This window comes from Entelurus aequoreus, linkage group LG03, assembly GCF_033978785.1.
Source record: "Entelurus aequoreus isolate RoL-2023_Sb linkage group LG03, RoL_Eaeq_v1.1, whole genome shotgun sequence".
NCBI lineage: Eukaryota > Metazoa > Chordata > Actinopteri > Syngnathiformes > Syngnathidae > Entelurus > Entelurus aequoreus.
In genome coordinates, this window is record NC_084733.1 from 80,894,507 (window position 1) to 80,920,594 (window position 26,088).

The 26,088-nt window shown below is 40.8% G+C and overlaps 1 protein-coding gene and 1 non-coding gene across 2 annotated transcripts in view; both read left to right on the plus strand.

Annotated features, from left to right (window-relative positions):
* The window catches only part of LOC133645962 (eukaryotic translation initiation factor 4 gamma 2-like), a 33,432-nt gene extending 12,060 nt beyond the window's left edge, over positions 1-21,372 (plus strand). The window contains exons 3-21 of the mRNA XM_062040885.1: positions 3,320-3,385; positions 3,607-3,732; positions 6,798-6,900; positions 6,975-7,106; positions 8,735-8,801; positions 8,874-9,025; positions 9,119-9,229; positions 11,260-11,442; positions 11,529-11,670; positions 12,667-12,830; positions 12,902-13,018; positions 13,297-13,425; positions 13,497-13,601; positions 16,319-16,534; positions 16,614-16,872; positions 17,715-17,919; positions 17,991-18,199; positions 18,263-18,384; positions 20,576-21,372. Coding sequence (XP_061896869.1) covers positions 3,320-3,385; positions 3,607-3,732; positions 6,798-6,900; positions 6,975-7,106; positions 8,735-8,801; positions 8,874-9,025; positions 9,119-9,229; positions 11,260-11,442; positions 11,529-11,670; positions 12,667-12,830; positions 12,902-13,018; positions 13,297-13,425; positions 13,497-13,601; positions 16,319-16,534; positions 16,614-16,872; positions 17,715-17,919; positions 17,991-18,199; positions 18,263-18,384; positions 20,576-20,641 — 2,674 coding nt within the window. The 3' untranslated portion in view covers positions 20,642-21,372. The remainder of the gene's footprint in view (positions 1-3,319; positions 3,386-3,606; positions 3,733-6,797; positions 6,901-6,974; positions 7,107-8,734; positions 8,802-8,873; positions 9,026-9,118; positions 9,230-11,259; positions 11,443-11,528; positions 11,671-12,666; positions 12,831-12,901; positions 13,019-13,296; positions 13,426-13,496; positions 13,602-16,318; positions 16,535-16,613; positions 16,873-17,714; positions 17,920-17,990; positions 18,200-18,262; positions 18,385-20,575) is intronic.
* LOC133647558 (small nucleolar RNA SNORD97) lies at positions 13,061-13,229 on the plus strand. The gene has a single exon (XR_009825739.1). It is a non-coding gene; the product is annotated as a small nucleolar RNA SNORD97 (small nucleolar RNA).
* Positions 21,373-26,088: the final 4,716 nt, after the last annotated feature.

Consider the following 26,088-nt stretch of genomic DNA (forward strand, 5'->3'; position numbering starts at 1 on the left):
ACCTAGACGTTGAGTCCGCGACATACATGGCGGATAATAACATACAGTCTGCTTTGCCAGTCCAAATGCATTTGACGTTTTCTGTAGTCTTCCCTCGACAACCCGGTAATACAAAGCACACGCTACCTTTTTTTTATCACATTCACGGGAGCTCGCATTCTCGTTGACTCTCCTTCGACAAATGGACAAAGTTTTTCGCTAAGTAGAATCACAGCTGACCTGGACATTCCAAAGTTCTCTTGCCGTCTGAGAAGTGTTGTGTCCGAAATAGCAGCAATCGCTTTCTCTTAAGGTATTCATGTGATTTCCACAAGCTGTACATGAAGAAGAAGAAACACGGCCATGTCTGGATGACTCGCCTCCATATTTCCGGTGGTTAGCTCCGAGTTACGAAACCGCTTTATTATGAAGCTGGCTGTGGCGCGTTCTTTCTGACGTCACTTCCTCTCCGAACTCAGTTTGTAAACAATCAATGAGTCCATACAAAGCTAAGAGCCGGAGATTCAAGAAATAAACGGCGCACTTACCCCTGTAAAAAGTTGTCCGAGGAGGGGGACCTTAAACAATAGTTTAGTATGGCTGAAACGGGGCTTAGGCTAAGTAATTATTCATTTAAGGGGTTATCTGGCTTAGTGTAGACATGGCCTTAGTCCTGGGGTTGCCTGCCGGGTGGCAGCACAGACAGCATTGTGCGTGATTGCAGCGTTAGATACGCCGCACACATCCGGCGTCACAGTAGATGGATTCTAGTTACCCTGAAGCATAAACACGGCATCAATCATTAGCTCCGCCTCTGGCTGGGACGCATTACCAACCAGGATCGAATATTAAGATACAAACATTCGGTCTTTACAAAGGAAAGTCTGTCAGAGGTAGTGATTTAATAGGTCTATCATTTTGCATGTGCAGTTTTGATGCAGTGGTACCTCCTGGTTTTGTTAGTTACAAAAGTCAGACAAAAACATTAATTTTTTTTACATGATTAAACCATGTAATTTGAATTAATTTGTTCCAGACTAGTGCTGCGGGACATAGCTGAAAACTGTTTGAAAGTGTTTTATATCGGTTAACGGACGTTATTGATATTTTTATGACCTACGAATATGTTTAATAAGGAGCAGGAGAAAAGCATATGAAATGCAAACATGTTTATTTTAAAATGTAACTTTCCTCTGATTTATAATACCCTCAGCTATTAAGGCAGAAAGGAAATGTCAACACAACCATTGAAAATACTCAATGTAAACAAAGTTGTAAAATCACTTGGAACATTTAACAATTACAAAAATCTAAAATGCTTAAAGTGTAAACAGAGAAACTTGAGAACTATTTTCTGCAGATTTAGTGCCAGGAAGTTACAGCTCTCCTCTAAAGGGTGAGCGGCCAAGGTGGTGTGGTATTGGCAATCTTGCCTTGCATCGTTAAAATGATTCTCGAGCGCGCCACCGCTGCTGCTCACTGTTCCCCTCACCTCCCAGGGGATGGGTCAAATGCAGATCAGTTGTACTTTAACTTTACAGACCACATTGGTCTGACTACGGTCCCTTTTTAAAGAATCCCAAAAAGTGCCAAACTGTCCAGGTGAATTTCTTCATTTTGACTTCCTCTTCTCACTCCATACAAAGAATCCACCGCCAGACAACCAAACTTGATAGTTGATAGTGTTACCTGATTGGTTGTTAGCGTAATCCCTTTCTATATAGATTTTCTATATATAAATAATAGCAAGGTCCATAAAGACATGGATGACAGTCTGGTTCGGATGAACTTGACTGGCCTGCACAGAGTCCTGACCTGAACCCTATAGAACACCTTTGGGATGAATTAGAACTGAGACTGAGAGCCAGGCCTTCTCGACCAACATCAGTGTGACCTCACCAATGCACTTTTGGAAGAATGGTCGAATATTCCTATAAGCACACTCTGCAACCTTGTGGACAGCCTTCCCAGAAGAGTTGAAGCTGTAATAGCTGCAAAAGGTGGACCCACATCATATTGAACCCTATGGATTAGGAATGGGATGGCACCTCAAGCTCACATGTGAGTCAAGGCAGGTGTCCAAATACTTTTGGCAATATAGTGTATATTGACATAATAACCCTATTTCAGACAACCAAAAATATGAACACAAAAACACATTTTATGGAAAATAATTATGGATTTACATGCAGAAAATAATGTGAAATGTAAACACTGATTGAAATGGACAAATGAACATTTGCCTTTTAGCAGTCTTATTTATTGATTTTTAAAGTGCAGTTACTGAGTCACCAACGCGTGGGACTCTTGTTTTGGGGGGAGGTGCACTCGATTCCACAAAGTGGTACGTGGGTGATGGAATTAGTTTGCTATGAGTGTCAATTGGCCATATGAAAACACTAATTGAGAGAGGCATTGCTTGAGTTTCTGGTCCAAATGTTGAGTGATGGCAAAATGTAGGGAAGAGGTGGTATACATGTATGTACTGGCTGCTCAGTACAATAATAATAGTGGAAGAATGCAATTTGCTTTGGAAACAGAGCTGCGGTTTGTCTTTAGGCAAAGAGACTCGCCTCTCAGTCGCTCAAAGTTAGAACGGTTTGTACACATGCTTCTTAGGGAAGACCGAGATCTTTAGCAACTAGTGTCTTTCTAGGTGATGCTGGCGTCACAGGTGGTTCTTAGGTCCGATGTGTTCAGCGCAATTTTTTTTCCCTTCTCATTGGCACAATCTTTGGTGCAAGTAGCCCACATAATGTCTTCCTCTGAAATAGTGAAGTCCCACTCGATCCACACCATGTTTGTTTACGAGTTCAGCGGAATTTTACGACGCACTGCATATAAAAGAGCTTGATTTGCTCACACTAACCCACCTACAGCAAAGTATGGGTAATCTCACCTCATTGAAGCGCTTGTTTTTTTGTTTCATTTTAAAAAAGCTTGGACTATTTGGAATACTATATAACTTTGGGTTTTCCCATGGACTGCGACAGTTTGCGAAGGCTTTGAATAATTTTGGCCATGACACTTTTTGTTCAAATGTACATAACAGCTGAGAAACCGTATTTTCCACAAAGATGCCTCTTGTACATCGTTGTATCTTGTTTGAGAAGCCTGTGTCATTTCAATCAAAACTTAATGGTTGAATGAAAGTAACTTTATGTCAAAATTTGTAATATATACGTTATATTTAATTTGTATTAACTTATAAAAAAACACTTATTGAGGTGTGGCGGCATTTATTTTGCCACAGCGGCCCGCCACACTGGATAAATTCTGGTAATGTCAAACTTGTAAGTCCAGCCTGTGCTTGACATGCTTCTTGTGTTCCCTGCTGCAGTGCTTCTTCGGGGGGAGGAGGTGGTAGGGGTGCACCTCAGCACTATCCCAAGACTGTCGGCAACAGGTGTGTCACCGCTGCATGCCCTAATCGCTCTCGCTTTAACTTTAGTCGCCGGTAGCATGTCACCGGGTTTTTAATCTTAGAGCATATTGGCGAGTAAAACACGGCTGGGTCCCTTGTAAAGATCATGGAAACAACACGTGGACTTGTTGTAGTCCAGATGTCTGAGTGGACTGTCTGTGTGCGGGAACTGTGAAGTAACTGTCACATGTGTGCTTCCTCAGCGAGTTCCTGGGGAAAACCCCGGGGCAAAGCGTTCAGAAATGGGTTCCTTCACGAAGCACTAGACGAGATGTCAACTCCAGCAACGAAAAAGAGCGACATGATGCGATCTTCAGGAATGTGAGAGGGTGAGGACCAACTCAACACTTTTCAACTAGAAGTAGAGATCGCCCAATATTTGGCATTTTGACGTATGTTGCTATCTGCCTTTATTTTATTTATTTTTTTTGCAACAAATTGCCCGAGTGCAGCTGGGATAGGCTCCAGCCTCACCATGACCCCGAAAGGGACAAGCGGTAGAAAATCGATGGATAGAGGACTAAATCAGCTGATGCAATATACCATTATTTAGTATTAAAGGCCTACTGAAATGAAATTTTCTTATTTAAACGGGGATAGCAGGTCCATTCTATGTGTCATACTTGATCATTTTGCGATATTGCCATATTTTTGCTGAAAGGATTTAGTACAGAACATCGGTGATAAAGTTTGCAACTTTTGGTCGCTGATAAAAAAAAAGCCTTGCCTGTACCGGAAGTAGTGTGACGTCACAGGTTGTGGAGCGCCTCACATCTGCACATTGTTTACAATCATGGCCACCAGCAGCGAGAGCGATTCGGACCGAGAAAGCGACTATTACCCCATTCATTTGAGCAAGGATGAAATATTTGTGGATGAGGAAAGTGAGAGTGAAGGATTAGAGGGCAGTGGAAGCGATTCAGATAGGGAAGATGCTGTGAGAGGTGGGTGGGACCTAATATTCAGCTGGGAATGACTAAAATAGTAAATAAAAACAAGACATATATGTATATACTCTATTAGCCACAACACAATCAGGCTTATATTTAATATGCCACAAATTAATCCGCATAACAAGCACCTAAACCCTCCCGTCCATATAAAACACTCAATCCCACAGCCCAAAGTACCGTTCACCTCCGTAAAGTTCATACAGCACATATATTTCCCCAAAGATACGTACGTGACATGCACATAGCGGCATGCACGTACGGGTAAGCGATCAAATCTTTGGAAGCCAAAGCTGCGTACTCACGTTAGCGCGTCTGCTATCCAACTCAAAGTCCTCCTGGTTGTGTTGCTGCAGCCAGCCGCTAATACACCGATCCCACCTACAGCTTTCTTCTTTGCTGTCTTCATTGTGCATTAAACAAATTGCAAAAGATTCACCAACACAGATGTCCAGAATACTGTGGAATTTTGCGATGAAAACAGACGACTTAATAGCTGGCCACAATGGTGTCCCAATATGTCCGCACAATCCGTGCCGTCACGCGCAAACGTCATCATGGCGAGATGTTTTCAGCAGAATATTTTGCGGGAAATTTAAAATTGCACTTTACTACAGTAACCCGGCCGTATTGGCATGTGTTGCAATGTTAAGATTTCATCATTGATGTATAAACTATCAGACTGCGTGGTCGGTAGTAGTGGGTTTCAAAAGGCCTTTAACAAAAATATTAATATCTTCTACAGTACGGCTCCTCTGCTTGTCAAAATTTCCAATTTTTTTTCCCTGGAAATCCAGTTTTTCTTCTTTCCTAGCGTCTTCCTAGTCCTGTTTTGTTTATTTTCACTACTGCAACAATGTACCGTAATTTCCGGACTATAAGCCGCTACTTTTTCCCCTCGTTCTGGTCCCTGCGGCTTATACAACGGTGCAGCTTATATGCGGCCTGTTCTTCTCCGACACCGACGAAGAGGATTTCGGTGGTTTTAGTACGCAGGAGGAAGACGATGACACAATGATTAAAGACTGACTTTTCATATACCGGTAGGCTGGTTATTTTGATAACGTACATGCGAGCACTTTGTATTACTTTGCACCGTTGTATTATTTGTACTCTGCACGAATGCTGTTCGCCATGTCAAAGATGTGAAAGTTTGATTGAAAGATTTATAGTTAATAAATGGGACGCTTTGCGTTCTCAAACAGTCATCTCTGTCCCGACAATCCCCTCCGTGGTAGCAGGAACCCCTATATACTACGGTAATTACACATCAAAACCCTGCGGCTTATATATGGAGCAATCTGTATTTTCCCCTAAATTTAGCTGGTGCGGCTTATAGTCCAGAAATTACGGTAGTCGGTCGAAAAGCATGAAAAGCCTTCATCTGCAACACTCGGAGCGTGGGCTCATTAAATGCGCACCGCGACTTTGGTGTTCCGTGATTCAATCAAATAATAACGCGACAGACATGGAGACGACAGAAAATATATCTCTGCTAAAAATCCAAACTTTGTGTAAATATCTTGACCAATATGAGATTATTATATAAGTAAAGAAGAGCAGGTGGCAGCTCACATTCTCATACTTTCTGTATCATTCATGCAGAAATGATGTCGGCCATCTTGAAAAAGTCCCAACTATAATCTACGTGGAGGCGCCCGTAATTGTTTTTATTTAAATGTTGACAATTTTTCATGGTTCCTCACAAGGAAACCTTGCAATTTATTAAATCTATAAACGGATGGCGAGTTATTGTGATGTAGAAAAATCCCATTATTCCTTATCAATTTTCCCAGGAGATTTTCTATATTTTATAATGCAATGTTGATGCTCCTCTTAGACACACGTAATGAAGGTGTTTGTTTTTTGCTGCTAAATTACACATTAGGGCCGCATAAAACATTATGTGGCTACTGGTCCCATGTTTCCCAAAAAATAAAAACAACTTAAAGCCTTGTTCAGCTGTTTACTGACACATACTATTCATGTTTAAATAAATTTTACTGCAAATGAATATCCGCTCCAAATATCAGTTTTGGCCTCCTTGACTACTAATAATACTGAAAAAAATATCTGTTGATTTCTGAGGAAAAACTCCATTATTTTTGTAAGCCTAACTTGTCCAAGAGGGGACACAGCGTCTTTCTCGTAATTAATTGGTTGCATCAATCTGAAGGTTTTTGCCCAGACAGCTCAACATTTTTCCCAACCACAGATTATGTTGCCACCATTTTTTGTTAAAGAAGAAAAGCAAGAGAGAAATGCAGCTGGGGCTTCTAGCTAACATCTCATTAAAATACACCAGTTGACAGATTTATGTCAGTTTCAACCATATTTTATTTAATTCCTTCTTACATGATGCTTGCTGTGTATCTAAAACTAACGCATCTTGGGACTTTGTGAAATACCGTATGGTGTTTTTCTGTTTGTCATCCAATCTCCAGCATACTCAACAAACTCACGCCTGAGAAGTTTGACAAGCTATGCCTTGAGCTCCTGAACGTGGGCGTAGACTCCAAACTCGTCCTAAAAGGAATCATCTTGCTGGTAGGCGCCCTGGACCACCGGAGCGCACATGTTTGCGTTTTGTGGCCGCTGACCGCTTCCTCTCTGCGTTCCAGATTGTGGACAAAGCCCTAGAAGAGCCCAAGTATAGCTCGCTCTATGCTCAGCTATGTCTGCGCTTGGCAGAGGACGCACCAAACTTTGACGGCCCTTCAACCGAGATCCAAACATCCCAAAAGCAGAGCACAGTGAGTGGGCTTCCTGTTTGTGAACATGTACATACCACCAAACCCAGAAAACTCACATCTCTACCTTTTGAAGTACATGTCAAATTCAATTAGTTTTGTTTTACTAGAGAAAAAAATATATATTTTTGGTCCCTCGCTGACAGGCAGCTTTAGCAGTTTACTGTGAATGTTCATGCTTTCCTGACTTTATAATCATGACTGCCATAGTGGGAAAATAAACTTAGTTTCTTTAAAGTAAAGGATGAGGCTAAACGTGTTACGCACAGAGTGAGAACAAGCCAAGAGCAGGCATGCTAATCGCTAAGCAAGCTTGAAACGACACAAGTGCTTAGTAAAGGTTAAGAAGCGTGGATGTGAGTGCGATACAGCAAAACGTAAGCAGTAATTAAGATTAATACCGGCTAAAGAGAGAATAATATAACTGTTGCTGTGCTGAAATCAAGCATAAATGTGAGAGGGCAGATAGATCCATATGATCATAGTCTCGAGGGATGAAACGATAAACGGGAACGATAATAATTTGGGTAAAACTCCCGACAGCTGGTATTACCGTATCAAATTAAAATGAATGAAAAACCGTGCTTAATAAACACACTTTCAGAAACTTATGGACCGGCTAGCGTACATACCCCAAAGTAACCTTATATAAACACATATCAAAATTACTAAGATATTCATATTGTATCTTCTCCCATTTTATTTATTTTTTTTCCAAACACAAATAACTTATGGAGACAGTATAATTGTTTCTTCTGCCAAGGATGTATATTGTCTATTATATTTGGGAAAGAAAATACAACTTGGTTCAAATTTGCCTGTAAGTACTTTGAGCACATTAAACAATACCTTGATAACAGTGATCAATTTGCTCCCAATAACCGTGATATTTCTATTTTGTTATATCCCCGGTGTCAATACCAACAGTCGTATCAGTGTATGATACTAGAGTGATAGATATATTTGTATTTTCTAAAAGTCTGTTTTTGGTTTATGTTTACAATCAGCGAATGTATTTATTTAATTCAATAAATAAAATGCACTTCTCAGCACAGTCCTTCACACTCTTATTTATTTCCACGGTTGGCATTCGCTATACCAGCTAGTAATGAGTAGGTATCGGAATCTGCTGCAACCTAAAGCAGAAAATTAGCTGAGACAGTTTTTATCTTTAAAAATCCATACTAGTACACAACGGTACCAGATATCTGTACTTTAATGTGTGTTAATAAATACTGTTCTTGATCATTAAATCAGTCTTTTTATCGCAACATTTAAAGATACTGATTATAACTGCTATTCAGTTATATCTTGTTTTTATTACCACACAGTCTCATTTGCAAGTATGACACAAAGTCATAAAGATGTTTGCTAGTCAGTTCAGCCTTTGTTGAATCCAGTCTTGTTGCACCCTAAAAGTGTTAATCCTGCAAGTATTGTTCTTATTACACACCAACTGTTTGATTCAAACGTGCGTCTTATTTTTTATTTTTTTTATAACTGCTATTAAAAAAAAGGAACCAGATTGGGTGCCCATCCCTTGTAGGTCCTTTTCCCCCACTGTGATAAAGTACATTTTATTGTACTGGTAGAACTTTTTTAATCTTTCGCTGTTTGTGCTGCTCTTGCAGACCTTCAGAAGACTGCTGATTTCCAAGCTTCAAGATGAATTTGAAAACCGTGCCAGAAATGTTGAAAGTAAGCATACTGACAGTGTGCATGTTGTTGCTTCATTTGTCCGTGCTAATCGCCTCCTCTTGTCCCTTCTAGTCTATGACAAACATGACAACCCTCTTACTTCTGAGGAGGAGGAGCAGAGAGCCATTGCCAAGATCAAGATGCTTGGCAACATTAAATTCATCGGGGAACTTGGCAAACTCGACCTCATCCATGAATCTATCCTCCATAAGTGCATCAAAACGGTACGTGTCCCCTCTTTGATTGAAAGCCATGGCAGTTCTTATGATAACCTGGTGTGACCTCCTGCCTCCTTACTCTTTTTGTATCTCCTGAAGCTTCTGGAAAAGAAGAAGAGAGTCCAACTTAAGGATATGGGCGAGGATCTGGAGTGCCTCTGTCAGATAATGAGAACTGTTGGGCCGAGACTCGACCATGAGAAAGCAAAGGTACCGTCTGAGAGTCAATAATCAAACTTAGGCATGTGCCGATCCATCAGCCACCAATCAGTATCATGAAAAAGTATGTGATTGCCATTGCTGTTTATTCCCTTTTTAATACCGATTACTTATTTATTTATTTATTTTAAATCGATTTTTTGAACAGTTACAAATAATTGCGATTAATCTGAACTTTTTTTTTTTTACACCTTGTGCTCGGTGAAGTGTAAGCTGATATTAACAGTAAAAAAAACAAAAGCATTAATAAAAGTTAGAGGATAATATAATGTTGCCCTGGATCGGATTTTAATCTCGATTTCGACTTCTCATGATCATAAAAAATATATTTCAATAGAAAAAAATTATTCATGGGTTGTGCTACATGTATGCAAACTCCAGAGCTTGTACTGGTGAAAGGGATGCTTGAGCGTATGAGTGGGGGGAAAAGAGAACGTCTACTAGAAGTTTAGGATCTCACCATGGTTGCTACTTTTTATTTAGTCCAAATCAATAATCACTAAACGCAACCAAAAAAAAGGAAAGCAGTATGATTTACACGTTAAAGTAATTACGGACCAAATCACAGAATTGTCCAATAAAACATAACCCGCTGTTAAATGCAGAATATCAGGATAATGGACATACATGTGAATGAAATGCTGTCACTGTAAGAAAATTTGGGAAAGTAATAATTCATTCCCGAAGCACGTCCTGAACTAAATGTGGAGACGAACGCTTGAAACTGCGACTGAAGTACGAAGCTAAAGCTAGCAAGAACAATCCATACACCAACACATCTCATCCGCTTGTGTTGTTGTGAACGACATCACGGATGTAAGACCGAAGTACAAACAATACAGCAGTTGCAACTTGTCTGCTTTTTTTGTTTTTTTTGTTAAACCGCTTTAAGTCGTCTCCTTACTCAAGTTCAGAACAACAACACACCTCCCATCCCTTCACAATAACAGCGCTGTGCGCAACATTCGGTCTGACTGCGCTACCAAAAAAAAAGGTTTAAAAAAAAGTATTTTACACAAACATTATGTACTTTAAGCGCTTATTGATACATTTACACAATTATTGTGCTTTGACTTAAGATACTGGTCAAAATTGTCCAAAGATCTAAAGGTAAAAATGTTCATTTAATTTGTGGGTTTAGATCAGGGGAGTGTTGAGTTTGTAAAGCCCTTTGAGACAATTGTGATTTAAGGGCTATATAAATACCGGTACATGTTGATGGATGTTATACAGTTATATTTATGGCACAAAAAGTGCATGCTTTATGGTGGTAAAAAAATTGTAAAAAGTAAAAAAAAAAAAAAAAAAGGAATAAAAAAATTCAAGGGGAAAAACTAAGTTTTGTTTTGTCATATTGCTATTTAAATGTATGGTTGTTACTATTGTTATTTTACTTTGTTACTAATTAATATCTGGTTGTTCTTTTAAATTATATTTAAAGTTGTGTTTTGCTACAATAATACTCTTGTTTTCAAATTAATGAATAATCGTGTTACCGTAAATTCAATATTAATCAATATAATCGCGATTACGTTTGCCATAACCGTCCAGCCCTATATTCGATACAAAGGGTAGTATCAGTATATGATTGATACTAGATCAATATTTTTGTCTTCTCAAATCTTTTTTTAAAATTTTGATAGTATTCCGTACTATTGACTTTGTTTTGATCAAACAATTGTATTAAAGGAGAATAAGGAACTAGTTTAAATATTGTGTTTTATATTGTGAAACTGTCAATAGCACTTATTATAAATTATTTGATACATGTGATCGGTATTGGTATCGGCTGATCTGCCTCATGGACGATCGTAATCGGCAGCATAAACCCCTAATCAGAACATTCCTGATCAAATTCTTCAGAATTCCCATACAAACAATGGAAATGTAATACATCTATTTTAGGGATCAAACTTTTTAACGTGGTGCGCATGAGGGCATTTTATTAATGGGGTGCTTAAGAAGCTACACCAGCAATTGTTCTCCCCTTTGACTCATCCTTGCCTCCGCCTCTCCACCAGTCTTTAATGGATCAGTACTTTGGCCGTATGCTGTCCATAATGAACAACAAGGATTTGCCAGCGAGGATCCGCTTCCTGCTGCAAGATACACTGGAGCTGCGAGAGAACAACTGGATCCCCCGCAAGGCTTTCTTCGACAACGGACCAAAGACTATAAACCAGATCCGACAAGACGCAGTAAAGGTCAGTTGTGTCCCACGGGAACTTAGCATGCAAAAAGCGCAACTGGTGGCCCACAGGTCTTCACTGACTGATGCTTGACTGTGCAGGATTTGGGTGTTTTCATCCCAGCACCCATGTCACAGGGCATGAGGGTGGACTTCTTCCTGGAAAGCCCCTTCTTGCCCAACAGAATGAAACTGGACAGAGAGACGCTCGGGGGATTGGCCGACATGTTTGGACAGATGCCAGGTGAGGCCGTTATTTAGGACTTTGCAAATGCAGTCCAGTAACCGTCACATCAAAAGACCTTTTTCCACCAAAAGTCCTGGAACTGTAAATTCCTGGAACCTTTAAGTTCATGTAACCTTTTAGTTCCAGGAACCTTTTAGTTCCAGGAACCTTTAAGTGCATGTAACCTTTTAGTTCCAGGAACCTTTAAGTGCATGTAACCTTTTAGTTCCAGGAACCTTTAAGTGCATGTAACCTTTTAGTTCCAGGAACCTTTAAGTGCATGTAACCTTTTAGTTCCAGGAACGTTTAAGTTCATGTAACCTTTTAGTTCCAGGAACGTTTCAGATCATGTAACCTTTTAGTTCCAGGAACGTTTAAGGTCATGTAGAAGTGTGGTTTGTGTTGACACCTCAATATTCAGACACTATTAGGTCATCATTTTACTAAAGTGTAAGTATATGAAATAAAAAGCAATAAAGTACAAAGCAATATGATTTAAAAACAAAAGTGTACTGGATTTTACATACAATTTCTAGTGTCCAACAATCAGAAAGTTGTCCCTTCAGTAAACTATGAATTCATAAGGGTCTGGCGATTCCTTACGGCGCATGTCAGCTGTAAATAATGATATATAATAAAATGTTTATCTCATGAAGACAACAAACACATCAAATTCAGCATTAGGCTTAGGTTCTCTTGGGTGGATACGAATAACTACACCAGGGGTGTCCAAACCTTTCAAGGACCACATAATGAAAAGTCAAAGGGTGCGGGGGTGGTTTTAATAGTTCTATATTTTATTTGTAAAAAAAAAATGCTGAAAAGAGACTTTACATATATTTAAAGACAAAACCTGAGGATTATGGTGGTAGATTTCTTTCACCTGCTAGTTGAGTGAGCTTGTTGCTGACCACCTGTGCCCTCTGCTGGCCGCTGCCATGTAGTGTCAGACGCTCAGCCACCATGGCCTTAACAATATTTTCAATGTTGCCTTCACATGACTCTCTCCTCCAGGCAGTGGGATCGGAACAGGACCGGGAGTTATTCAGGACAGGTACTCGCCCACCATGGGCCGCCATCGCGCCAACCCGCTCTTCAACGGTCACAGCGGCCACACCGCTCCGCCGCCGCAGTCGCAGTTTGACATCGGGCCCAAGTCCTTTGTGAAGTCCAGCCAGGTCAGTCACTGCGCTCTCATTCTCTTCCTCCCCCCGGTCCTCATCACCCTGCCTGTCCATGTGCTCCGCAGCAGGTTCAGAACCAGCATTTCCTCAACCAGAGCCAGAACCACGCGGCACAGCAGCAGGCCCAGTCCAAGGACATACCCCCTCGATTCAGCAAGAAAGGACAGCTCAATGCAGACGAGGTAACTGTCCCTCGTCTCTGGACCTGCGAGTGTGGACTCCTCATGCTCAGTGATTACAAAAATATGCGTTATTCTGAGGAAGCAAACTGCCGCCAGCCTCTTTCTCCCTCTGCTTCTCCTCCTCCTCTCCTTCCGTTTTCCTCTTCTTCCTCCTTGACTTCCTCACGCTGGGCGGCGGTCCACTGATTGCGATTATGAAACCTGAGGGCATGACCCCAGCTCTTGCTCGCACTGTCTTGTCCAAACGCAAGGTCATGCCGTCTCTCCCCGTCCCGCAGATCAGCCTGAGACCGGCTCAGTCATTCCTCCTCAACAAGAGCCAGGTTCCCAAACTCACGCCGCAGATCCCCTCCATGATGCTTCCCGGCAGCCAGCCCCCGCGCACCCAGACCCCTCCCCTGGGACAGGTAGCACCTCGCATGCAGGTGTGCCATAAACAGTACTAGCAGTGTGTTAATCACATGACCTTTGGCCTCAGCCCCCTCAGCTCGGCTTGAAAACCAACCCTCCGCCCATCCAAGAAAAACCTCAGAAGACCAACAAGAAACCTCCCCCTGCCAAGGAGGAGCTGCTGAAGATGACGGTACGTAATTGAAATAAAGTACACACTATTTTATTACATTGTGCAAGCTTTTTTTGCGGAGCTTTTTAGAAAGTGTTTAAGGCTTCTATTTTTCTATAAAATGTAATCAAATTGTGATTTTATCTATGTTATCAATTAGGGATGTCCGATAATATCGAACTGCCGATATTATTGGCCAATAAATGTTTTAAAATGTAATATCGGAAATTATCGGTATCTGTTTCAAAAAGTAAAATTGACTTTTAAAAACGTCGCTGTGTACACGGACGCAGGGAGAAGTACAGAGCGCCAATAAACCTTAAAGGCACTGCCTTTGCGTGCCGGCCTAGTCACATAATATCTACGGCTTTTCACACTCGCAAATGAATGCAAGGCATACTTGATCAATAGCCATACAGGTCACACTGAGGGTGTCCGTATAAACAACTTTAACACTGTTCCAAATATGCGCCACACTGTGAACCCACACCAAACAAGAATGACAAACCCATTTCGGGAGAACAGCCGCACCGTAACACAACATAAACACAACAGAACAAATACCTAGAACCCCTTGCAGCACTAACTCTTCCGGGACGCTACAATATACCCCCCCCCCCTCAACCCCGCCCACCTCACCTCAACCTCCTCATACTCTCTCAGGGAGAGCATGTCCCAAATTCCAAGCTGCTGTTTTGAGGCTTGTTAAAAAAAATAATGCACTTTGTGACTTCAATAATAAATATGGCAGTGCCATGTTGCCATATTTTTCCATAACTTGAGTTGATTTATTTTGGAAAACCTTGTTACATTGTTTAATGCATCCAGCGGGGCATCACAACAAAATTAGGCATAATAATGTATTAATTCCACGACTGTATATATCGATATATATCGGTATCTGTTGATATCGGTAATTATGAGTTGGACAATATCGGATATCGGCAAAAAAGCCATCTCTATTAATGTTTTAAGTGTTCTTTGTAACCTCAAGATTTTTTTTAAATTGTAAAACAAGTAAAAATTATAAATACCATATTTTCCTGACAATAAAGCGCGCCACAAAATTTTAGAAGAAGAAAATATATTAGTTTTACCGGATGTTGTGAAATGATTTATTTACACAAAGATTTTGTAAATGTTTATTTGCATTCCTTAATTGTTTCCAAACGGCGTCGGTAACACGGCAGTAAAACGGCTGATCAAACACAACAGAGGTCACCGTCATGGACCCACTAGCTGCGGAAGCTAGCTCTCAATCAGCTAAACAGACTCATTAACTCCACGGTGACGTTTTGGTGAATTTACTGAGGAATTTGTGAACCTGAAACAATACAAAATGAATGTCATTGTAAGTTAATAATACTAACAGACACTTGTAAACGTGTGAGCATATTAGCTAATGCTAACCAAGCTAGCTTCATTGCATTACGATAGCACGTACAAATATGCATGAAAACACTCCTACACATCACACATGGTACAGTTTAGTAAGAAAAAAAGCACATAGTCCGAGTTCATTGTCAAATTACTGTACTGTTTGAATTATAAATATTGTAGTTACAGAAAGAAAGTTTACTTGTGGTCATCCACAAGTTGCAGACATTCTCCTTGTATGTTTTACACTTCAAGTGTTTAGGATAAATGTGTTCCAACACATTTATCCCCCACGTTAAAAACATGTTAAATTTGAGCGCGATCTATCGCGCCAATTTTTGTTGGTAAATGAGCTGATGAGAGATTATCATCACACTTCAACTTCTCTAATATGTAAATGCTGCCTATTTGCTCGGTCAGCATTGCAAGTGAAAATGTCTTCCCCTTCATAAATAAATGTTAGATAAATATGTCAAATATCTATATACTACATTACCCAGAAGGCTTAGCGCTGTCGACAGGAACAGGAAGTAGGCTACAACAATTGTGCCGTTTAATCAGTAGAGTTGACCTATTATTGTGTGAATGTCCAAGCATTCACACATAACATTCTACATCCAAAAATCATCTATTATTCCACCACAAAAGTTTGGCACGCTCCACAGCCCATGAGTTTCATCCGATTGGAACCGTGCAACCCATTCTCAATTCAAACTGTTACTATGTCAACATTTTTTAACGTTTCCAAAAATTCAAACACCAACCCATTCATATCATTTAGGACAATTGTGCTAGTATCAATATTTTTACAAATTCCCGGTTTTACCCGAAATTCCCAAATTTTGAAGAAATTCCCATTCAAATGAATAGACTTATTCAAAGTTCTACAGTGCCCTAAATTATGCGCAATTTTTAAACCCGATTTCCTCCTCCTCTCAACCTTTCAGTCACACTACTTCAGATATATCAAACGCAAAAACATGTTTCCTGGAATTTCCCGGAATGTTCTCCCGACTGACAATGAATGGGCATTATACAATCGACTGCATGTCCCGCATTTCTCATCCGATTTGAACTGTTCCAACATCCACACACTCCACTCACTCTGGACATTCGAGCTAGCATGTTTCCCGGTTTCGAAAATTCCCTAATTACCAGGAATTTACCCCCATTGAAAATGAATAGGCAATATATAAACCTCTCCATATCCCACATTTCTCAACCGATTTTCACCGTTCCAACATGGTAGAATTTGTGTGAATTGTCGGCATGTCAAAGTCTTTGAGGGACTAAATTAGGAGTTGTATCAAAGATGAGAGTGCTGATTCACATAAAGACCTGATGTCTTCTCTCTGGTTCAGGAGGCGGCCATCAGCGAGTACTTCACCAGTAAGGACGTGAGCGAGGCGGTAAACAGCGTGCGGGACATGAAGGCTCCCAAGCACTTCCTGCCTGAGATGCTGAGTAAAATCATTGTATGCTCTTTGGACCGGCCGGAAGAGGACAAGGAGCACGCCAGCACTCTGATCCACTCGCTTCGCCTTGAGGCCCTCATCACGGCTGAGAACTTCATGCAGGTCTCTTCGCTTTAGTCTGCGTCCGCTTTTCTCTCCATGTTACATGTACTCCCTTTTTTTTTCTTCCCCCCCGTCGCAGGCTTTCCTCAACGTCCTGGACCAGTGCCCCAAGATTGAAGTGGACGTGCCCCTGGTGAAGTCCTACCTGGCCCAGTTCGCCGCACGGGCCGTCATCGCCGAGCTCATAAGCGTGGCAGAGCTGGCGCACCCCCTGGAGAACGGCACCCACTTCCCGCTCTTCCTGCTGTGCCTGCAGCAGACCGCCAAGCTGAAGGACAAAGAGTGGCTGACGGACGTCTTCCAGCAGAGCAGGGTCAACATGCAGAAGATGCTGCCAGGTATCTGTGCCAGATCTAGGAACCCTTGGAATAAGAACTGTACAGTGGAACCTCGATTTAAAAACGTCTGTTTGCGAGCTTTTCGGTTCACAAACCTTTACATCACGCCAAATATGCCCCTGTGTGCAAACCATGTTTCGACGTACAAACTATTAAGTCATTTATTGGCCCCCTACGTCACATCTGTTAACATGTTTATTACTCGGTCACCACAAATATATATATTAGCCGCCCCTGATTATAAACCGCAGATATATACGTTGTGAAGTAAGTCATTTACACAGAAATATTTTGAAAATGTTTGTTTACATACCTTAATTGTTTACAAATTATGTCTGTAACACGGCAGTAAAACGTCTGATCAAACAACAGAAGTCATCGTCATGGACCCACTAGCTGCAGAAGCTAAACAGACTAACTCCACGGTGACGTTTTGGTGAATTTACTGAGGAATTTGTGAAACTGAAACAATACAAAATGAATGCCATTGTAAGTTAATTATATTAACAGACACTCGTGTTAGCATTATATATATATCGTATTTTTCTGACTATAAGTCGCAGTTTTTTTCATAGTTTGGCCGGGCTCCAGTGCGACTTATGTTTTTTTTCCTAAGTCGCACTGGAGCCCGGCCAAACTATGAAAAAAAAAAAATGCGTATATATATTATTAGTATCTTCAAAGTGGGCATTTGGACTTTTGTCGAGACGAGAACCAATTATTCATGTTAACATGGAACTCTGCCTCACCATACAAACTTTTTGGTTTACAAACCATGTCCAGGAACCGATTTTAAGTTGATAAATCAAGTTTCCGCTGTAATTGTAAACGTGTGTGTGCAGAAATCGACCAGAACAGGGACCGCATGCTGGAGATCCTGGAGGAGAAAGGCCTGAGCTTCCTGTTCCCTCTGCTGAAGCTGGAGAAGGAGCTGCTGAAGCAGATCACGGCAGACCCGTCCCCACAGTCCATCTACAAGTGGATCAAAGACAACATCTCCCCCAAGCTCCACACAGACAAAGGCTTTGTCAACATCCTCATGACCAGGTAGGTGCCTCAGGACGCGCTCTTTGCAAGTGTCCGCTTACTTCTAGTAACACACTTGGGTCATGCCGCAGCTTCCTGCAGTACATCGCCCAGGAACTCTGCATTGACGAGGGCGACGAGCAGCTGTCCGCCCCCTCCAAGGAGCACTTGGAGCAGGAAAAGCAGCTGCTGCTGGCCTTCAAGCCCGTCATGCAGAAGTTCCTGCATGACCACACCCAACTGCAGGTCAGCGCCCTGTACGCCCTGCAGGTGCACTGCAACGCCAACGGCTTCCCCAAAGGTATGGCGCCAGCGTTATGCGGTAGACGTGCACAATCATAGACATCCTTCTTGTGTCGTACAGGCATGCTGCTGCGCTACTTTGTCAACTTCTACGACTTGGAGATCATCGAAGAAGAAGCCTTCCTTGCATGGAAAGAAGACATCACCCAAGAATTCCCTGGGAAAGGAAAAGCTCTGTTTCAGGTATGGTCTAAACATGTGATCACCTGATGATAGGAGTATGCATTGGCATTTATTAGAATTTGTATCTGCAAATTGATGAATAACTTGCTTTAAAATCATAATTAAAGGTGACAAACAGATATTCAACTACAGTATTTTCCGGACTATAGAGCGCACCGGCATATAAGCCGCACCTATTAATTTTAGAAAAAAATAGTTTTCCATATATTAGCCGCACCGGACTATAAGTCAAAGAGAGATGTGTATATATATATATATATATATATATATATATATATATATATATATATATATATATATATATATATATATATATATATATATATATATATATATATATATATACACACGTTGGGAAATGAGTTATTTACACACAAATATTCTGTAAATGATCATTTACATACCTTAATTGTTTCCAAACTGTGTCTGTGACAAGGCAGTAAAACGGCAGATCAAACAAAACCGAATTCATCGTCATGGACCTTCTAGCTGCGCAAGCTAAATCTCCAATCAGCTAAACACACTCAACCACTCCACGGTGACGTTTTGGTGAATTTACTGAGGAATTTGTGAAACAAAAAGAATGTTATTGTAAGTTACTAACGTAAGTAAGTATACTAACACAGACACTAGTAAATGTTTTAGCCTATTAGCTAATGCTAGATTCATTACATTACGATAGCACGTACAAATATGAATGAAAACACTCCTACAGACATCACACATGGGACGGTTTAATACGCAAGAATTGCTTTAGTTATATTGTAAAACTTAGAAATGTTGTTTGGAGTGATGAATGAAGAATACATATGAGTAGAAACGCTATAAATGTCTGGAAGACGGAAAGGCACTTCTACTTCCGGTTGAAAGCACTCAACACAATAAAATACTGTACCTTTTCACCCAGTAGCACCTGCAGTGAGTGAACTCGTCCAAAAGATGGCGCCATAGCACAAACTGTAATACACCTTTTTAGTGTTTTGCATGTTTTTTGCTGACAACTATTTGCGTTAAGGCCGTGTGTGAAGGAAAATCAGTAATATAGTCGCACCGTTTTATAAACCACAATCAAAAGTGTAGGATAAATGTTGCGGCTTATAGTCCGGATATTAGGGTATTTATTTTTATCTTTACAAAAATGTAATACAGTATATAATATTTGGCATGATGGAGATATTATTAAAGTTTAAACGATATGCAATTTTTTCTGTCAAAATTGAAAGAACATATACATGTTGTAAAAAAAGGTCAAGTATGTTATCGGAAAAAAAATTCCCAGGCTTTGGGGGCCGCATATAATGTGGCGGTCCAGATCTGGCCTTTAGTTTGACACCTTGTGACAGAATATAAGAAAGTTTAAGTGGGTTAAATCCATTTTGTCTTGATTCGATATCATCAAAAAAACAAGTATCAGATGATATCAAACAGGTGTGAATGAATGATGGGTTCTCACTTCTCTGTGAGCGCTTTGAGTATCTAATAATAGAAAAGTGCTATATAAAATCTAATCCATTATTATTATTTATATCAGCATGCATGTGATATCTCCGATACAAGCAGTCATGCAGCGTGATATCATGTGCGATACAAGCGGTCTTGCAGCATGTTTACTGGTGCAAAGCTGGACAGCCAGTTAACATCTAAAAGTCCTCCTATAAACATTTTCTTCTTTTACTCAAGTCGTTTACAAAAGGTAAACATGCTAGGTTATATGCTACTAGCAGCAAGCAGCTACACAACAGCTTAGCACGCAAGCTAGACATACGTAATAGTCATTGAACAATAAAAAAAACATTTGTCAATATAAACGAGTATCAAATATTTATAGGTGCATATTATTTACACAAACAAAAAGTCTCCAAGGCAGAAGCGATGTAGAATTATCCAGTAACAAATGTGTCCGCATCATTCAGCTTACTGCGTCATAAGTGGTTGTGGCCGCTAGGTGTCACCCTAAAAAAGAGTTACCACTCCACTTCAATTTTAAGTCAGCATAAGTCTTTTCACTTGATCAAACCTTTTCTAACATTCCACACTACAAAATAAAAGTATACAGGGTTCCTGCTAATATCGGATCGATATCGGCCAGCGCTCAAGGCCCCAGTATTGGTGTCGGAAGTAAAAAAGTTGTGTTATTTAGTACTCGTGCTGCGAGTTGACCGTTGAGTCGTACATGTTTCTCCCCCTGCAGGTCAATCAGTGGCTCACCTGGTTGGAGACGGCCGAGGAGGAGGAGTCTGAGGAGGAAGTCGATTGAGAAGCGTCACGCAGTCATATGAAGATTTCCACCTTTGCCTTTTTTTTTTTCCCTTTTGTGTTCGCTTCCGTTATCAAGTGCGTTAACCACTAACGAGCGGCGCCGCTCACCTGGGCCCGCCCCTTCATAGCCTGTCGCCTGGTGAGTGTTTCAGCGACATCAAGTCTAACATGTGGACTGACCCCACTTTTTTTTGTTTGTTTTGTATTCTCCGTGTCCTCATTTAGTGTTTGACCAATTAACTCTCCCCAAAACAAACGACTAGTTCAATCTTAAACCTGTAAAAAGGCGATGGGGGGAGTGGCCAGTCTTTAGTCACCCATGAAATCCGCGGTTAGTCGCCCTATGCTTGCTTTTTTCTTTGAATAAAAGTGCTCTTCAGACGTTCCTCTTGAACCAATCATGAGCGAGTTCCTACCTCCTGAGTTAGTTGGACTGTGCGGTTCAGAGCCGGGGTGATGATGTCGTGTCGCAACCTGAAACCCGAGCCTGTGCACAAAAATATTTGATTTAATAGTAACCATACCAGTACTACCGTGCTAACCATGAATAATAAGATCATGTAACAGACAAGTGACGCTATTCATGAAAGTACATTTTTTAATGTTTGCTTCTTAAATTGATGAAATGATTAATGGATCCTCCTAGATTAACTGCTGAATTGTACTCCTTAAAGTCCTCGTTATGATTGTGCACCTGCTTTAATGTCAATAAAGTCCAGTACATGAGCACCGACTGTCCCCTTATGTTTGATCTTAGCTGCTTGTCGGTGTGTCACGTACAGTCCAGAACTAAATGGGGGGAACTAAGACTCAATTAGTGCTGATAGTGAAAATGTTTTTTTTTTGTTTTTTTTGAAAGCGCATTTGCGGAAAGACATGCTAGTCAACTTTACAACTCATTTAAGCCAATTCTCAATATATGCAGTATGAAAATGTTAAAACCTTTCAAATATGGCTGAAAACGGTATCGTGATAAGTGTTTTTTATTGCTCAACATTTTGTATAACTTACGGAAAATAGCAGGAGAAAAATACGTAGATATTTTTATTTGAAATGTAACTTCCTCTGAATATAATCAGAGTAAATGTCAACACAAGCATGGAAAACGTAGCACAATAGTAAAATCATATTAAACACTTAATAAGCTCTTTAAATGAAGGTGCAAAAATAAGAAATGCTTGAAGTTTAAGAAAATGGTGCAAAGTGTGAAAATGTAAACAGAGAAACCTGAGAACTATTTTCTGCAGTTTAGTGGCAGGAAGTTACAGGTGTGCTCTAAAGGGTGAGCTCGGCTAAGGTGGTGCGGTATTAGCGGTCTTGCCTTGCATCATTTACATACTTTTTGGTCTGACTATGGTCCCTCTGAAAACATCCAAAAAAAAGTGCCAAACTATCCAAGTGACTTTTCCTCTTTTATCCACAATTTCTTCATTTTGACTTTCGCTTCTCACTCCGTGCAAAGAATCAGCCAATACTTGATAGTTGATACTGTTACCTGATTGACTGTTAGCGTGTCACTCCCACTGATCAGTGATCAATTCCTGCGTTGCTCAGTTAGTGAGTGCCTTTGTTCATGCAACCAACCTTGCTTTGCAATTTTCCTGTTTCCTCTGTTAAAGAAAAAAAGTGGCCATGTTTATATACAATTTTTTTTTTTTTTGTATTTATCTTGATTTTTTATTTTATCGTGAGATACCAAATTTCCGAACTGGTATAAGCCGCACCCACTAAATTTTAGACTATATTTTTTCCAAATTAGCCGCATCAGGCAATAAGCCGCAGATATATACGTTGTGAAATGAGTTATTTACACAAAGATTTTGTAAATGTTGATTTACATACTTTGTTTCCAAATGCTGTCTGTAACGCGGCAGTAAAATGGCTGATCAAACAAAACAGAAGTCATCGTCATGGACCCACTAGCTGCGTAAACTAGCTCTCCAATCAGCTAAACTCCACGGTGACGTTTTAGTGAATTTACTGAGGAATTTGTGAAACTGAAACAATACAAAAAGACTGCCTTTGTGAGTTAATACTAACAGACACTCGTAAATGTGTTGGCATATTCGCTAATGCTAACAATGCTAGCTTGATTACATTACGGTAGCGTATACAAATAGGCATGAAAACACTCCTACAGACATCACACATGGGACGGTTTCGTAAGAAATATTTTAGTTATATTATATTGAATGAAGAATCTTTACGGGTAAAAAATGCTATAGACGGCTAGAAGACAAAACTGGAATTTTTTAAGGGTTTATATTAGAGATGTCCGATAATGGCTTTTTTGCCGATATTGTCCAACTCTTAATTACCGATTCCGATATCGATATATACAGTTGTGGAATTAACACATGCCTAATTTTGTTGTGATGCCCCGCTGGATGCATTAAACAAATGTAACAAGGTTTTCCAAAATAAATCAACTCAAGTTATGGAAAAAGATGCCAACATGGCACTGCCATATTTATTATTGAAGTCACAAAGTGCATTATTTTTTTTAACATGCCTCAAAACAGCAGCTTGGAATTTGGGACATGCTCTCCCTGGGAGAGCATGAGGGGTAGCGGGGGGTGTATATTGTAGCGTCCCGGAAGAGTTAGTGCTGCAAGGGGTTCTGGGTATTTGTTCTGTTGCGTTTATGTTGTGTTACGGTGCGGATGTTCTCCCGAAATGTTTGTCATTCTTGTTTGGTGTGGGTTCACAGTGTGGCGCATATTTGTAACAGTGTTAAAGTTGTTTATACGACAACCCTCAGTGTGACCTGTATGGCTGTTGACCAAGTATGCGTTGCATTCACTTGTGTGTGTGAAAAGCCATAGATATTGTGTGATTGGGCCGGCACGCAAAGGCAGTGCCTTTAAGGTTTATTGGCGCTCTGTACTTCTCCCTACGTCCGTGTACACAGCGGCGTTTTAAAAAGTCCTAAATTTTACTTTTTAAAACCGATACCGATCATTTCTGATATCACATTTTAAAGCATTTATCGGCCGATAATATCGGACATCTCTAGTCTATATCAATCAATCCAATTTTATTTGTATAGCACTTCAACACAAATGCCTCAAAGGGCCTCACAAACTCACAACATCCCTCATTTAAAGGCCTACTGAAATGATTATTTTTTATTTAAACGGGAATAGCAGATCCATTCTATGTGTCATACTTGAGCATTTCGCGATATTGCCATATTTTTGCTGAAAGGATTTAGTAGAGAAAATCGACGATAAAGTTCGCAACTTTTGCTCGCTGATAAAAAAAAAAAAAAGCCTTGCCTGTACCGGAAGTAGCGTGACGTCACAGGAGCTAGTATTCCTCACAATTCCCCATTGTTTACAATGGAGCGAGAGAGATTCGGACCGAGAAAGTGATGATTACCCCATTAATTTGAGCGAGGATGAAAGATTCGTAGATGAGGAACGTTACAGTGAACGACTTGAGAGGCAGTGATGGACGTATCTTTTTTCGCTCTGACCGTAACTTAGGTACAAGCTGGCTCATTGGATTCCACACTCTCCTTTTTTTATTGTGGATCACGGATTTGTATTTTAAACCACCTCGGATACTATATCCTCTTGAAAATGAGAGTCGAGAACGCGAAATGGACATTCAGTGCCTTTTATCTCCACGACAATACATCTGCGAAATGCTTTAGCTATGAGCTAACGTGATAGCATCGTGCTTTAACTGCATATAGAAACAAAAAAATAAACCCCTGACTGCAAGGATAGATAGAAAGTCAACAATACTATTAAACCGTGGACATGTAAATACACGGTTAATGCTTTCCAGGCTGGCGAAGGTTAACAATGCTGTGCTAACGACGCCATTGAAGCTAACTTAGCAACGGGACCTCACAGAGCTATGCTAAAAACATTAGCTCTCCGCCTACGCCAGCCAGCCCTCATCTGCTCATCAACACCCGTGCTCACCTGCGTTCCAGCGATCGGCAGAAGGACGAAGGACTTCACCCGATGCGTTTGGCGGCCCGGAGACGTAGGAAGTCAAGGTGAGGTCGGCGGCTAGCGCTCCAACAAAGTCCTCCTGGTTGTGTTGCTGTAGTCCGCTGCTAATACACCGATCCCACCTACAACTGTCTTCTTTGCAGCCTTCATTGTTCATTAAACAAATTGCAAAAGATGTCCAGAATACTGTGGAATTATGAAATGAAAACAGAGCTTTTTGTATAGGATTCTACGGGTACCATAACTCCCGTTACGCGCATACGTCGTCATACCGCGACGTTTCAGCCGGATATTTCCCGGGAAGTTTTAAATGTCACTTTATAAGTTAACCCGGCCGTATTGGCATGTGTTGCAATGTTAAGATTTCATCATTGATATATAAACTATCAGACTGCGTGGTCGGTAGTAGTGGCTTTCAGTAGGCCTTTAAACCCTATAAATGTGTCTTCTCTTTTAGGCACAGAACAAGCCAATGCTGTAAAGAGAAGCAATACAACATCAATCACATGAGGACCGTTACTTCTACTAAAATTGCTGTTAGACGAAAGGTTACTCTGATAATAATTCTGCCATGCGAATATGCTCTTCCTTTAGGCTTCATGTACTCAACAAAAGTAATAAGTAGAAGTATCCACGTTCGCGACCTTAGTCCTGGTCTGTCGGGATCCAGAAGTAGTCCACCTTCCTGCTCCTCCCAGAGTCTGGGCGTCGTCCTTCCAAAGGCGACAGCTCGTCAAAGTGACTCGGACCAGAATCCCTCCCAGAGAGCTGGGGGGCGCTCACTCGGATCACGGTCCTGGAACTGTTGTGGCAGAATTGACGTTTGAGTCAGTACACATGTGATTGATGTTGTATTGCTTCTCTTCACTGCATTGGCCTGCTCTGTCTACAGGATACGACTCTTTCATATCCCCTTGCCCTTGGTTCTGCTTGCACCCTAACCACTGCGATGGCCCCGAAATTGCGTTTTAGGCCTTTAACATGCAGGGAAACTCAGTTTTTGCAAGCGCGTGAAAAATTTTAAATTTTGCAGAGGTCTAAATGGACTCTCTAGCGCCCCCTCGAAGATGAAAATAAAAATGTTCCCCCCGCCACCAGATTCACGTATGATCACGACGTCTATCGTGACAGGACGCTCGGAAAAGTCTCTCGAATCCATGTTTGAAAACAAACAGGAAGTCTGCCTTTTTTAGACCACAAACAGGGTTCGTACTTTACTGAACTCGTCCGAGGGACTTTGGCCAAATGAGTTGATTAAGATGACAGCCTGAATTTAAATAGTAACTGCTACTCTCCAAATGGCTTTCTTTTGTGATTGATGCTGTATTACTGCCGTCTCCCATGTTTAAGCAAAACATTTCCTGTTTACAATCAGATGGATACTTAGAAGGCCGTAACTTTCTCTCGACATTTCTTTGAGTAAGAAAAAATTGCGAAACACAAAATGCGAAGGCAGCACGAAAACCGTTGTCATAGC